Source organism: Mustela putorius, unplaced genomic scaffold (genome assembly GCF_011764305.1).
Source record: "Mustela putorius furo isolate JIRA1106 unplaced genomic scaffold, ASM1176430v1.1 tig00003987_pilon_pilon_pilon, whole genome shotgun sequence".
Taxonomy (NCBI): domain Eukaryota; kingdom Metazoa; phylum Chordata; class Mammalia; order Carnivora; family Mustelidae; genus Mustela; species Mustela putorius.
In genome coordinates, this window is record NW_025422126.1 from 5,123,474 (window position 1) to 5,139,023 (window position 15,550).

The following is a 15,550-nucleotide window of genomic DNA, read 5'->3' on the forward strand; positions in this document are numbered from 1 at the left end:
GCCACAGCGCATCAACTTGGCTGTGTGAAGATGGCCCTGGGTGCCACTGGGTGTGTGCGATGGAGTTCGAGGTTCCACACTGTGTGATACAGCGTCCCCAAGGTCACGCTCGGTCTCTTTCTCCTCTATCTCATGCCACGGTGTGTCGGGGGTCCCACACAGGGGGACACTGAGTCCGACGGCCACAGTGGGCCACGCGGTGTCTCAGCCTTACGGTCTAGTGAGGGTCTTAACCCTACTCTCAAACGGTGTCTGAGGTCCCACGCTGAGCTAAAATAAGACTGAGTCACCCGCCACCCTACAGCACGGTGCCTCGGTCACGCCCTCTGACTCAGTCTCCCCGCCTCACGCGCCTCCCGGACCACCGCGAGCGAGCTTTTTCTCACCTGGTCAGGTCGCGCAGCCTCGCCTCCTCCCCGCGCAGGTAGCGCCGCAGCAGCCCCAGCAGCCGGCGCTCGGGCGCCAGGGCGCGAGCCACGCTGGTCAGCGCCGAGAACGTGTCCCCCCGCGCCGCGGCCCCTGACGGGTCCCCTGCCCGGAGCGCCAGCACCGCCAGCAAAGCTACCAGCCCCGCCGCGGGGCCCATCGCCGGCTCTCGCGCGTGTCCCCTCGGACCTTCGGGCCAAGCTCCGGCGCGCGCCGCTCCCGCCCACCCCGCCCCGCCCCGCGTCGCCACGCCCAGCCGGACTCGGGCCCGCGGGGCAGCCCCGCCTCAGGCCCCCCGCCCTCCTTTGCTCTGACGCCTCCCGGCGCTCGCCATCTCTGCCTCGGCTGCCCCCTAGCTCCTCCGCGGGCGCCGGGACTGCCCTCAGGGTCCGCAGGCCCTCCACCAAAGCGCAGCCCTGGCAAGATGTTTCCACGATGCCCGGTTCACGCTCGGGGAAACTGAGGCGCGGGTGTGGGAGGACGAATTCCCTTTCCCTGGTGTACGGCTGAACAGCGCCACCCCCCGAATACCCTTCTGGATCGGGGGTGGAAGTACAGACACTACTGGATTCTGATGGGGGAATCCAGGTGAGTAAATGAGGTGGTTCCTCATGACGACGCGCTGCGCGGGGAGAGCTGTGGAGGAGCAGAGGGAAGGAAACACTTCACAGAAGACTTGACATCTGAGCCATCATGAAAGGCAGAATTCTGACCGAAGGTAAAGAGGGTGAAGTTGATTAGGGTCGCTGCATGACAAATCTAGGACCTATCAAACCTAAAACTGGGATCCTGGGTCATTGATCTATACCACATACCTATGGCCACTTAAGCAAAAACATTATTATTATTGTCTGACTAGGCTACTTCCCCACTCTCCCCGCCAGGCAATGTTCATTTGTTCATTCAACAAATACTGGGGCGCCTGGGTGGCTCAATGGGTTGAGCCGCTGCCTTCGGCTCAGGTCATGATCTCAGAGTCCTGGGATCGAGTCCCGCGTCGGGCTCTCTGCTCAGCGGGGAGCCTGCTTCCTCCTCTCTCTCTCTGCCTGCCTCTCTGCCTACTTGTGATCTCTCTCTGTCAAATAAATAAATAAAAAATCTTTAAAAAAAAAATACTTAGCACCTCTGTCACGATGCTGAGGACATAGAGAAATAGCACATCCAACCCCTGACTCACGAGGGAAAACAGATGTAAACAAGTAAGCACAATAAAGGGCTCTCAGGAAAAGAGAGAGTTGTGCAACAAGCTCAGGGTGGTACAAGTGAAGTATGACCTCCAGGTAAAGCTTTCAAAAATATGGTTCTAAAGACTCATTGTTGCGACCTTAGAAAGATTTAAAGGCATTGCCTAGTAGAGCTTCAGAGAATCTTAAGGGCATTTCTTAGAGTCTTTCTGGTAAACAAGGGAACTTCAAAGAGTCTTAAGAGTGTTCTCTATATTGGGGCGCCTGGGTGGCTCAGTGGGTTAAGCCGCTGCCTTCGGCTCAGGTCATGATCTCAGGGTCCTGGGATCGAGTCCCGCATCGGGTTCTCTGCTCAGCCTCTCTCTCTCTGCCTACTTGTGATCTCTGCCTGTCAAATAAATAAAAAATCTTTAGAAAAAAAAAAAAGAGTGTTCTCTATAAAGTAAACTATTTCAACTGGCAAAAATGCTTCTAAGAATCTTAACATTATTGTACCACAGCATCCCAACTCTCAGCCTAAGTTGCCCAAAAAGAAATATAGATGTGGCTTTTAACAGAGTGAATTCCAATAAGGTTTATAGAAAATAATCAAAAGTTTTAAATGAGGGGCACTTGGCTGGCTCAATCAGTGGAGCATGTGACTCTTGCTCTTAGGGTTATGAGTTAGAGCTTTGTGTTCGGTACAGAGATTACATACATACATATACTTTAAAAAAAAAGTTTTAAGATAATTTTATCAGAAGAAGCACTGTAAGTTTGAGTTAAAGACAAAGAAAATACCAAAAAAAAAAAAAAAAAGGGAGGGAGGGAGGAAAGAAGGAAGGAAAGAAAGAAGAAAAGGAAGAAAAATGATGCCATCAGACCCTGGTATCAGTTTTCTATTGCTGCTGTAACAAATTACCACAAACTTAGTGACTTGGAACAACTCAAATTTATTATCTTACATTTCTGGAGTTTAGAAGTCTGAAATGGATTTCACTGGGCTGAAGTCAAGGTGTCTGCAGGGCTGTTTCTTCTGGAGGCTCTGGAGGAGAATCTATTCCTTGCTTTTTCCAGTTTTATGGGATGCCTGCATTTCTTGATTCATAGCCCCTTCCTTCATCCTCAAAACCATAGATATAACATGTTTACATTTCTTTTTGACTTTGCTTCTACTGTCACATCCTTCTCCTCTGACTCTTTTAAGGACCTTTGTGATTACACCAGGTTCCTCATTACACCAGGAACCACCTCATGTGATTACACCAGTCCCACCAAGATCAATCCAGGATAATCCCCACCAAGATCCTTAACTTAATCATACCCTGAAAGTCTCAGGTTTGGGGAACTAGGACATGGGCATCTTTAGGAGGGGTGTTACTCTAACTACTATAACCCCCAAACTTCTGTAGGCAGAAAGCAGTCTGAGATGACTACTCAGTTGTAAATAAAGGCCCATGGCCATGTCAACATTTTTTCAATCAGAAGTATTAGGAGGGAAAGTGTAATGGAGAGGGAGTCAGACTGGAAAGACTTCTCCCTCTCCCTCTCTCTCTTCCTCTCTGTCAAATAAATAAATAAAATCTTTTTTTTTTTTTTTAAGTATTCATCATTCTTCTTGGAACATTTTATGAGTCTTCTATAATTTTCAACATTTGTGTTATTTCTTCCTGGATGTCCTTTGATTGCCTTTTCTCATACTTGAGATCTTCCTGGTTCTTCAAATGCAGAATAATTTGGATTAAATACTAGGTATTTTTGAATATATAAGTGTCATCTATGTCTTATTTAAATCTTATGGAAAATATTAATATTTTTGTGCGAGCATATAATTAACTCAGTTGGATTCAGGCCACAAGTTCTGATCTGCCTTCTGTGGCCATGGTTTCAATGTCAGTTCAATTCCCAAAGTGTTTGCAATGCCATTCAGATCTGTCCCAGTTGTGCATCACCTTTGGATCTAGACAGTGGTCTATCCCATACCTCAGTACTTCGGTCTATGACATGCGATTTAGCATCAGATCTGTGCATGCAGAGCTAAGGGGTGAATCCAGGAATCATGGGGTGGATCTCTTGAGCTTTTCCCTCTCTGCAGTCTCTATGATAGTTTCCAGTCCCCTGAGACTTCTCTTTCTGGTTCTCTGGCCAGAAACCTGGCCTTCAAACAACTCTACTCTGTTGTGTGCTTCTCTTGACTTCATATGTCTGGGCCAAGTTGCAAGAGGACACAGAGAGAAAAAGATCAGTGGGGGTTTCCACACCCTGTTGGTTGCTGAAAACAAAATTTACAGCATTATTTGAGATGGTCCTAATGTATGTAGATGAATACATAAGATAACTCAAAGTTTTAGACAGCCATAGGAACCTCACTACCACCACTGCCACTGGGGCCACTACTGTGAGATTGCCTGGGGGAGATGTGTGGGGTAGGAAAAAGAGAAAACGAAAGGGAATCACGAGATATTCCCCCTCTGAGTCTGAGGAGTTCTAGTCCCTTCTTGAGCCAGAATGTGAGAGAGAGTCCTGACCCAGTAAGGACTCCCCCAGTCCTTACCCAGAGTCCCAATTCTGGGTTTTGGGCTACTGAGGATTGAAAAGTAGAAACTTAGGGCACCTGGGTGGCTCAGTGGGTTAAGCCTCTGCCTTTGGCGTGGATCGTGATCTCAAGGTCCTGGAATTGAGACCCGCATCTGGCTCTCTGCTCAGCAGGGAGCCTGCTTCCCCCTTCTCTCTCTGCCTGCCTCTCTGCCTTATTGTGATCTCGCGCTCTCTCTCTGTCAAATAAATGAAATCTTTGAAAAACAAAAAGTGGAAACTTAAAATCAGCTCCATGGTGTCTCAAATTCTGGTCTTCTTCCCAAATTTACCTGCTGTCATTTACTTTTCCCAGTACTGACTAGAGCTTCCTCCATGATAATATTTTATTTTAATTTTGCCTCAGAATGGAGTTTTAAGGTCACTGTAAGTAATACAGGGTTCCAAGTTTAACTAAATGCAAATTAAAATCTAACTAAATTATACTACCAGTTCAAATAACTGTGTGAAAAGAGAATAGGTATTTTCCAAGCAGAGCTAAAGTTCTAAGAGCTTGACGTATGTTGCTGTTTGGTATTTAGCAAGGTGGTTTTCTTTTTTTTTAATTTTAAAAACATAGATAATCCCTATTTCTGAAAGTCAAAAACTGAAAAATGTATGCAGTAGTCCCCCTTACTAAGTTTTATTTCCTGTGGTTTCATTCACTTGAGGTCAATGATGGTCCCAAAACAGATCATCCTCCTTCTGTTAGACGAACAGTAGCCTAATGCTACATCACCATGCTGACACCCTAACCTCACCTTATCTCCTAACATAGGCATTTATCATCTCACATCATCACGAGAAAGGCGAGCACAGTACAATAAGATATTTTGAGAGAGACACACACATTCACATAACTTTTATTAGTTATATAGCTGTATTTGATCTATTATTAGTTATTGTTAATCTCTTATTATGCCTAATTTATAAATTAAATGTTATCATGTACACATACAGGTACACATGTATAGGAGAAAACATAGTATATGCGGGGTTCAGTAGTATTATGGTTTCAGGCATTTCCTGGGGGGCTTGGAATGTGTCCCCTGCAGGTATGGTGGGATGACAATATTAGTTTTGAGTAAATGTTACTAGTTATTAGGCTTTATACTACAAAAGTGGAAAAAAGATTGAAGTGGAAATGAAAGGGTCAAGGGAAAAGATCAAAATTTTCACATAAATATCAAGGCACGATAAAAGAAAGGCTTTTCCAAACAGTATGGAGGTTCCTCAAAAAGTTGAAAATAGAGCTACACTATGACCCAGCAATTGCACTACTGGGTATTTACCCCAAAGATACAAATATAGTGATCTGAAGGGGCACATGCACCCGAATGTTTATAGCAGCAATGTTCACAATAGCCAAACTATGGAAAGAACCTAGATGTCCATCAACAGATGAATGGATAAAGAAGATGTGGTGTGTGTATACACACACACACACACACACACAGGAATACTGTGTAGTCATCAAAAATGAAATCTTGCCATTTGCAACAGTGTCAATGGAACTAGATGGTGTTATGCTAAGTGAAAAAAGTCAGTCAGAAAAAGAATTATATGATCTCACTGATATAAGGAATTTGAGAAACAAGACAGAGGATCAGAGGGGAAGTGAGGGGAAAATGAAACAAGACAAAACCAGAGAGGGAGACAAACCATAAGAGACTCTTAATCTCAGGAAACAAACTGAAGAATGCTGGATGGAGGAGGGTGGGAGGGATGGGGTGGCTGGGTGATGGACACTGGGGAGGTTATGTGTTGTGGGGAACGCTGTGTATTGTGTAAGACTGATGAATCACAGTTTCATTTTCGATCCTGCCAAGCTCTTTCCTGATCCTTGTGTGATTTCTGACTAATTCCTACTCAACCTTTGAGTTATTTCCTCAGGACATTTTATTTGTCTGAATATGTCTGAATATTTATTTGTCTGAATCTCCATATGAGTCAAACACCCCCTATATTTTCCTTTGGTAGCATTTTTTATAACAGCTATTTCTTATTTCTATAATTAATGGCTATCTGCTCCCCTAGATCACAAGCTTCATAAAGGCAGGACTGCGTAGCAGAAAGCCTGGCAATAGTACTTACTCAGTTAAAAAAAATAGAATAAATGAAATAGAAAGAGCATTCAAAACAATCCCATCAATCCATCTCTTTATCAAGAGTCCTCTGGGGGCCAGTGGTCTGCCAAACCCTTTATACTATTTATCTCCATTTTTCCTCACAGTAAGTCTATGGAGTAGGTGGGGTTTTTGTTGTTGTTGTTGTTTGTTTTAGATTTTGTTTGTTTGTTTTTGTTTTATATTTTTATTTATTTATTTGACAAACAGAGATTACAACTAGGCAGAGAGGCAGGCAGAGAGAGAGATTGGAAGGGAAGCTGGCTCCCTGCCAAGCAGAGAGCCCAATGTGGGCCTCGATTCCAGGACCCTGGGATCATGACTTGAGCTGAAGTCAGAGGCTTTAACCCACTGAGCCATGCAGGTGCCCTTATGGAGTAGCTGTTGTTATCCCACATTTTACAACTGAGAAAATCATAGTTTACTGAAGTTAAGCAATTCATCCGCAAGATGGTAAAACCTGAAGTTGAACCCAGGGTGTCCTATTCTTGGTTGGGCATTCTTTAGTTACATCATTACCTCAGGCTTCTCATTATCAGTTCCTGGGTCAGCCTCCCTGACTACATCCAGCGGGGAGTTTCTGGGGGACTACTTCTACTCACTTCTCCTCAGTTTTCTCCTCTATATTATGAAAGGATTAAACCAATGGGTTGATGTTTATGAAAGTAGTCCACAGTTCATCCACGTAAGAATCATGGTGGGAAAGAAGGGATGTTCTTATGAAAAATTCCATTTCCAGCACAGCACAGCAAACAGTCAACAAAACCAAAAGACAACTGACAGAATGGGAGAAGATATTTGCAAACGACGTATCAGATAAGGGGCTAGTATCCAAAATCTATAAAGAACTTATCAAACTCAACACCCAAAGAACAAAGAATCCAACCAAGAAATGGGCAGAGGACATGAACAGACATTTCTGCAAAGAAGACATCCAGATGGCCAAAAGTGCTCCACATCACTCGGCATCAGGAAAATACAAATCAAAACCACAATACCACCTCACACCAGTCAGAAGAGCTAAAATTAACAAGTCAGGAAACTACAGATGCTGGTGAGGATGCAGAGAAAGGGGAACCCTACTACACTGTTGGTGGGAATACAAGCTGGTGCAGCCACTCTGGAAAACAGCATGGAGGTTCCTCACAAAGTTGAAAATAGAGCTACCTTATGACCCAGCAATCGCACTACTGGGTATTTACCCTAAAGATACAAATGTAGTGATCCAAAGGGGCACGTGCATCCAAATGTTTATAGCAGCAATGTCCACAATAGCCAAACTATGGAAAGAATCTAGGTGTCCATCAACAGATGAATGGATAAAGAAGTGGTATATATATATACAATGGAATACTATGCAGCCATCAAAAGAAATGAAATATTGCCATTTGCAGTGACATGGATGGAACTAGAGGGTATTATGCTGAGCGAAATAAGTGAATCAGAGAAAGACAATTATCATATGATCTCCCTGTTATGAGGAATTTGAGAGGCAACGTGGCGGGTTTTGGGGTAGGGAAGGAAAAAAATGAAACAAGGTGGGATTGGAAGGGTGACAAACTGTAGGAGACTCTTAACCTCACAAAACAAACTGGAGGCTGTCAGGGGTAAGGGGTTAGGGAGAAGGCAGTTGGGTTATGGACATTGGGGAGGGTATGTGCTATGGCAAGTGCTGTGAAGTGTGTAAGCCTGATGACTCACAGACCTGTACCCCTGGGGCTAATAATATATGTTAATAAACGAAAACAAAAACAAGACTTAAAAAAAAAAAGAGTTGGTTATAGACAGGGTAGAAGAGTGTGAGAGAAAGAACAGAATGGAGTTGGCTTTCTGGGATTTGGGAGGAGGCAATGCTGTTCAGTACAAACCAAAAGACTGAGGGAAGAACAGGTAGTAAGGGGGGTTGGGGGTTGACAAATCAAAACTTTCTTACATTATAATTCAACTTGACACCTCTCCTAGTTATAATGGCAGAAAATAACTGCAGGAATGTTTATAACTATAGAAGGAAATAGAGCATTGTTTCGTACATTAAAAAAAAAAAAATTCCATTTCCAGATTCCCACCCAAACTTTTTGAATCAGAATTTTGTGTGCTGTGGGGGACAAAATTGAGGAATCTGCATTTCAAGAGGATCTTGAGATTCTTATGCATGTGAGAATACTTCATTAGGTGTTACCCCAAATTCTCTCTAGCTTTGACAGTCTTTGCTTCTAAGACATTTGGAGGGCACGCCTTTGTATTTCTATCATCTTTTACACAGCCTGGAACTCAATATAGTTTTAGTGAATAAACACATTTGGATTTGGAAGATAGATTCAAGTCCCTGCTTAGATACCTAAAATTTTGATTCCTTGAAGAAATTTCTTTGCCTTTTGACCCATAGATTTATCATCTTTAAGATGGAAATAATAACAACAATCCCTTTTCTGGATCCTAACTGCTGATGTGGAGGATAAATTAAATCATGTTTTTGGAAACTCTTGTGATGATTCCATTATAGATATAAAGTAGATGCCAATAGGGGTTACTTTGGTCCTTCAAACTCACTGATGGCTGAGATACGGCTCTTTTGAGTGGACTGAATAAGGAGCTTATTAAAACAAAACAGAGCAGGGGAAAAAAAAACAAACAAACCAACAATCAAGCACTGCTGTTTAAAATCACATTTCCGGGGCGCCTGGGTGGCTCAGTGGGTTGGGCCGCTGCCTTCGGCTCCGGTCATGATCCTAGGGTCCTGGGATCGAGCCCCACATCGGGCTCTCTGCTCAGCAGGGAGCCTGCTTCCCTCTCTCTCTCTCTGCCTGCCTCTCCATCTACTTGTGATTTCTCTCTGTCAAATAAATAAATAAAATCTTAAAAAAATAAAATAAAATAAAATAAAATCACATTTCCTTCAAAGTGGATAGGGTCTTTCCAAGAAGTAACATTGATTTTTTAGGAGAAACCTGAGGCATTCCCATAGTGCCCCCTGGTGGAACTTAGAAGCAAACTCAAATCCACAACCCTTACCACGCATTTGCTGTTTATCAGAGCGATGATGGATCTATCTATCCGTCATTTATCTGTCTCTTTATCTCATCTGTTCTCCACCTAGGAGAGACTAGGAGCTTTTGGTGGAGTTTATCTCTATCTCCAGAACCTAGCATTCATTCTTCATGCATTCATTCAACCATTACCAAGTATCCATGGTGCCGGGTGCTGGCTAGGCACCTAGGGGCAAGCAGAGGAACCAGGTGGCTTCCCTGCCCTAGAGCCCTTTATAGTCAAGTAGTGGCGACAGACAAGAAAGAGCCAATAACAACAGTGATTTATGCCAGGTTGGAGAAGGTTCAGAGAACGATGGAAGTCACTTTCTTTGGTCAATACCCAATGATCGACTAGTTTAGAGAAAAAGCATGGCACCTGTCAGATGAATGGCAAAAATGAGGCAGGAAGTGTAAATAGAAGCTAGATGATGAAAAGCCTACTCTATCAATAAATTTGGTTTTATACTAGGGTCAATGGGAAACTGAACAGTTTTAAGTAGAGGAATGATGTGATGATATTTTTGTTTTTTAAAGATCATTGTGGGGGCGCTTGGGTGGCTAAGTTGGTTAAGTGTCTGTTTTTGACTCAGGTCCTGATCCTAGGGATGGAGCTGAGCGTTGAGCTCTTGGCTCAGCAGGGAGCCTTCTTCTCCCTCTCCCCCTCCCCACTACTCATCTTCTGTCTGTCTGTCTCTCAAATAAATAAAATGTTAAAAAAAAAAGATTATGGTGATTACAGTGGGTTACAGTGAACTGATTGGAAGAAGCAAGACCAGAGGTAGTAAGGGTCAGCTAGGAAGTCACTGTGTAGTTCAGGTGAGAAATGAATGTTTGGTTAGGAAGGATATATAGGGTGATTAATATGTATGGTCAAAATTCTGTTTCTGTCTTACGAAAGTGTCTTATTCCTTATAAATCTTACATTTCCATTACACATATTCTTTATTATATATGAAGTTATTCATTTAAAAACATATAAAACTGACGGGAAAAAATGTATTTTTGCGTTCTCATAATTATAAAGATATGGAAGGGAAGGATGCACACCAAATTCATGATGAGGCTTGCTTCTGAGGAGGTACAATATAGCTGTCAGAATAGCCATGATCCTCATTCTGCCCTGTATCCACACCCTTTACTGTGTGACTTTCTTACTTCCTTTCCTTGAGAAGTGGAGTCTATTTCCCCTTCCCTAGCATCTGGGAAGGTCTTATTACTTACCTTCTTTCTTTTTAAAATATTTTATTTGTTTATGACAGAGAGAGATAGTAAGAGAGGGAACACAAGCACACGGGAGCTGGAGAGGGAGAAGCAGGCTCCCCACTTCTCTGATAGGGAACTCTATCGCAGGATACTGGGATCATGACCTGAGCCCAAAGCAGATACTTTATGACTGAGCCACCAAGGCACCCAACCTTATTACTTTCTTTAGCCAATAAAATGCAGCAGAAGGGATAGTGTGCCGGTTCTGATCTTAGGCCTCAAGAGGCCTTGGCTGCTTTATCCCTCCCTTTTGGAACCCTGCCCAGGCACCCATGGGAAGCAGCCTGGGCTAGCCTGCTGGAATATGGGTGACACGTGAGGCAGAGCTTGGCCAACTCCACTGAGGCCATCCTAAACTAGACCTCCATCTGATATGTGAATCCCACTATGACCAGAAGAACCAGAAAGCTGACCTCAGTCCAAATTGCCAAAATGCATAACTATAAGACATATAATAGTTGTCTTCAACCACTAAGTGGCTGTACTTTGTTTTACAGCAAAACTTGACAGAAACTGGTGTCTGCAAGTGAAATGCTTACCTTTAACAAAACCGCAAATTCTAGGCATTGGCTTTGGGATCAGGGAAGGGTGGAGATTGGGAAAATGGCAAGCAAACAGTAAAGTCTGGAAAAATGGTGAGGAAATTGTTACTGGAGGCTGAAAAAGTGTCAATCTGTGTTTTGTAATGGCAGAATGATTGGCCAAAGAGTTGCCTATGGTTACTTGGAAGATGGGGGGAAAATACTCAGAAAGTTTTTATTTGGCTATGGAGAGCTAGCTCTAGGCAGAGTGTTGAAAGTGTCAGTTGGGTGCTCCTAGTTGTGTAACCTCATAACAGGAAGAGAGATGTGAGCTAAAGAAAGAACTGGCAAAAGGAATTTAGAGGGAACAGAGAGGAGCAGGACTTACTAGGTTAAAAAATAAAACTTTTTTCAGCTTGAGGCTCTCTAGCCAGCATAGAGTTATTTCAGGAATATGACCCAGAGATGCAGATCTTACCGAAGGTATAGCCATGACACACTTTATAAAGCCCTTTGAAAGAATTAGTGATGGCTAGTAGATTCCTAGACAAAATGTCTTCTTGGAATCCTAAGAACAATATCAACAGAAGCCTAATCCAAAATAGCATGATAAAATTTAGGGAGAGGTCTCAAAAACAATTGTGAGTGTGTCATTTAGAGGATAGAGTCAACCATAAGTAGATATATAGAAAACCCATGAAATTCTTATTTATATTTATTTATTTGTTTGTTTGTTTGTTTGTTTGTTTTAGGAGAGGAAGAGAGAGAATCTTAAGCAGGCTCCATGCCCGAAGTGGAGCCGGATCTCGGGCTGGATCTCATGACCTTTGAGATCATGACCAGAGCCGATCTCAAAATTCAGACACTAAACTGACTGAGCCACCCACAAAATTTTTTAATGAGTTGTACATGGAAAAATACCAGCAGATTGAACTTCAAGGGACTGAAATATTTCATACTGCTAGTCAGCTCCGACATGTGCCACTGATTCAGTAATAGCTAAGGAAGCAGATGGACAAGGAAGGATGGTCCAGAGGACAGAGCCAAGGAATACAGAGATCCATGGGCTAGGGAGCCACTCCCAGGGAGTAGAACCCAAGGCCCAAGCAAGGAAGATTCCTTTTCCATCCAGGCTGGAGGCCTGGACAGCATTTGTCTAGTGGGAGTCAGAATTGTTCTATTTAAGGTAGACTGTGCAACTTTCACGCTTCTTGTTCTTGAATGGGAATGTCTGTTGAGGTTATCCTGCCTCTGTCTCATTGTGCACTCTCAGAACATTAGTTGGAACTTTGGACATTTCACCCAGAAAGAGGGTGTAAGTCAGGAGTGCGGATGCCTGAGATCAGAAACCTTTAACCCGGCCGTCCCGGGACACTCCTTCCTGCTTTCTCCTTGTCTGTCTCCTATGTCTGCAGGGTCTTGTTTCTCTGCCTGACAAACTCCTGCCCTTCCTTCAAGGTTCCACTTTAGTTCCCGTCCTGCACGATTCTCTGTACCTGCCTCTAGTACAGGACTCCCACGGCGCTGTATCAGTTCTTGTCTTTCTAAAGGTGTGAATTACATCTTGTCGACTTTTTATTCACTGTTCTGCTCCTTGTAGTTTAGTAATATTTATACAGGAGGAGAAAGGGATGACCAGTCAGGAGACCTGAGTATTCGTCCCAGATTTGTCACTGACCAGCTCCGTGACTCTGTGACCAGCCACTGACCAGCTCCATGACTAAGATCTCTGGATCTTCGTTTTCAGCTGAATCAAAGTAGGAAGGGCCCTTTCGAACAGAAGACTAAGATTTATCGAGAGCCATCCTCAGGGCATGGGGGCAAAAGCAGCAGACTAGGGGTAAGACAACTTCGGGTCTGTAGAAATCCTCTGTGGATCCCTGGCTTGACCCTTCGATCAAGTTTCCCTAACTGTAAAGAGAGATGCTTTCATTGAATCTGGATTCCTCGCAGAGCAGAGGGGCCAAGTCTGTTTCATGGAACATGGATCCGTCCTCCAGGGGGAAGTATGCATATGTGGGACTGGCAGACTACTGAAAAATACTGACCCAGTTGCTGCTTTTTTTTGCCCTTGCTCCCTGCCCGAAGGGAATACATCTCTCCCATGCCAGCTTGACTTATTTAGCCCCAGTTTGGTTTTTTTCCCCTTCGGTTTATGACTTCCCTGCAGCCAAAGTCTGGCTGGAAGCCCTCTCGCAAATCTCAAGGATCTCTTGCTTCCCAGTTTTGCTCACTTATTTCTTTGCTTTGAGTTGAACGCACTCACCTGCGGTGTGTGCCTCCTCCCCTTTGCTTAGTCACAGCCTACTTGCTTTTGAAAATTCAGCTCAAATTCCGATTCTGGGGACACCTGGGTGGCTCAGTTGGTTAAGCAGCTGCCTTCGGCTTGGGTCACGATCCCAGGGCCCTGGGTTCAAGTCCTACATCGGGCTCCTTGCTCACAGGGAGCCTGCTTCTCTCTCTGTCTCTGCCTGCCACTCTGCCTGCTTGTGCTCTCTCTCTCTCTGAGAAATAAATAAAATCTTTGAAAAAAAATTCCGATTCTGTTCACTTCAGCTGAACTTTTTCCTTCCTTCCTTCCTTCCTTCCTTCTTTCATTCTTTCTTTTTTGTGAGAGATCATTGTCTGCTTGGCTCCATTCTGGGCACTGGGGGTCCTGCCCAGTTTGAGTTGACTGGTTGCTCACAACTGACTGGTTGGCTGGGAGAGTCCAGATGCAAGCAGATCATTTAGTTATGGCATGGGACATGCTGAAACAGAGGATGGCAGAGGGAGCTGTGGCAGTATAGAGCAGGGCCTCTGCCCATCTGGGCTGCTGGGGCAGGGATGGGGGGGTGGGGTGATGGGAAACAGTCAGGAAATGCTCTATGGAAGGGATGATGCTTGAGTTGAGGGTGAGGGGAGGAGTTGTTTGTGAAGTGAGGAGGTGTCCAGTGGTGTTCCATGGGCAGAGCCCCTCCCTGCCATGTCTGCTGCCCACCACCCATAGCAAGGGGAAATCTGCCTTTTCCCACTTTGGGCTGGCACCCCTATTTCTAGTCTATTAATTCTGGATCCAGCTCCTTGAAAACTGTCATGTGGTGATCAGGAAGGTGAGAAGATGGCCATACAAGAAATAAGTAGCTGAAATGCACATATTTAGACTGAGGGGAAAGGACTTTGAGTGAAAAGGAAATGAGGTTTTGAATAAGATTGAGCTTCCAAGTACAACCAAAGGGTAGAAGCTGTAGGAGGTGGATTTCAGCTGACCGCAAGAAAGAACTCTCTACTGGCCTTTCTTTTAAAGTGTACATACAACTTGTCTTGGCAAATTGTCATGGGAGAGGTTCAAATATATATCCTCACTTGCAAATCAGATTGTGGGAACTGATGAGAGTTCTTAGATAAGGTGACCTTTAAGGTTCTTTCCAAGGGTGGGTTTTCTCATACTAGCTCCCCACCACCACTTCAGAAACCTACTTATGACTTTCTGTACTCTCTCACCTGCTGACTGAAGTACAAACTCCAAGGCAGAGCACACAGGACCCTCTCTACTCACACCCCTACTCGATACAGCAATACCAAACTACTTAGAGTTCTTGGCAGGCTTATGCTATGTTCTGTGCTTAAGATGTCCTCCCTCTTCCTTTGACTTCCTCATAATTTCCAATTGGTCAATTAACTCTCTCCCACTGTCTTTTTAAAATTAATTAATTTATTTTTTAATTTTTAAGGTGGGGAGAGGTAGAGGGAGAAGGAGAATCTCAAACAGGCTCCATGCCTAGTGCAGAGTCTGATGCCAGGCTCCATCTCACAACACTGAGATTATGACCTAAGCTGAAATCAAGAGTCAGACACTTAATCAGCTGAGCCACCCAGGCACCCCACTCTCCCACTGTGCCTTGATTGAAGGGTAATTGCAATGGCTTACTTCCTACTACCATTCAGAAGGAAGCTAGGTGTTCAAATCCCTCCTTTATTAGTTTCTGGTTTCAGCTAGGAGGAAGCCATGTAACAAAAGTCTAGCCAACTGCGCCTTCTCTCTAGTGCTTTGACTCCAAAGATATAAGGAATAAAGGTGATCTGATGGCAGTGGGGATAGTGGGAACGGTATCCTGAACAGACTATTCTAGCAATAACATGGTTGCTGTGTCTTTTTTCCTACTTTTTAGCCTTCTAGAGTGCCCTCAGTACAAACATATTTCCAAGTCAATAAATATTTATAAAAAGAAATGATGAAGCACAAGGATAAAGGTCAAAGACTTGATTTAAAGCAAACTGCACGCAAGACTGGACTATTTAATGATTAGAACCAGAACTAGAGAGGAAAATAAAGATAGGACAACGGTCACATCACTAACAGAAATGAGGAAGTGTTAGTTTAGGGAGGACAGGGAGGAAAGATGGGGAATAACAAGTTTTATTATAATATATATATTTAGCTTCTTATTATGTTAGCTGATGCTAAC

At 43.9% G+C, this 15,550-nt stretch overlaps 1 protein-coding gene across 10 annotated transcripts in view; it reads right to left on the reverse strand.

Moving 5' to 3' along the window:
- P4HA3 (prolyl 4-hydroxylase subunit alpha 3) overlaps window positions 1-664 on the reverse strand; it is a 38,790-nt gene extending 38,126 nt beyond the window's left edge. For 9 of the 10 annotated variants that reach the window (XR_006604194.1, XR_006604196.1, XR_006604195.1 and 6 more), the window contains exon 1: window positions 387-664. Coding sequence is in view for 7 of the 10 variants with exons in the window: in XM_045071375.1 (XP_044927310.1) it covers window positions 387-586 (200 nt within the window). In the remaining 3 variants the exon portion in view is untranslated. The remainder of the gene's footprint in view (window positions 1-386) is intronic. The other variant, XM_004768217.3, reaches the window with a different exon arrangement.
- Between the last annotated feature and the right edge of the window lie 14,886 nt (window positions 665-15,550).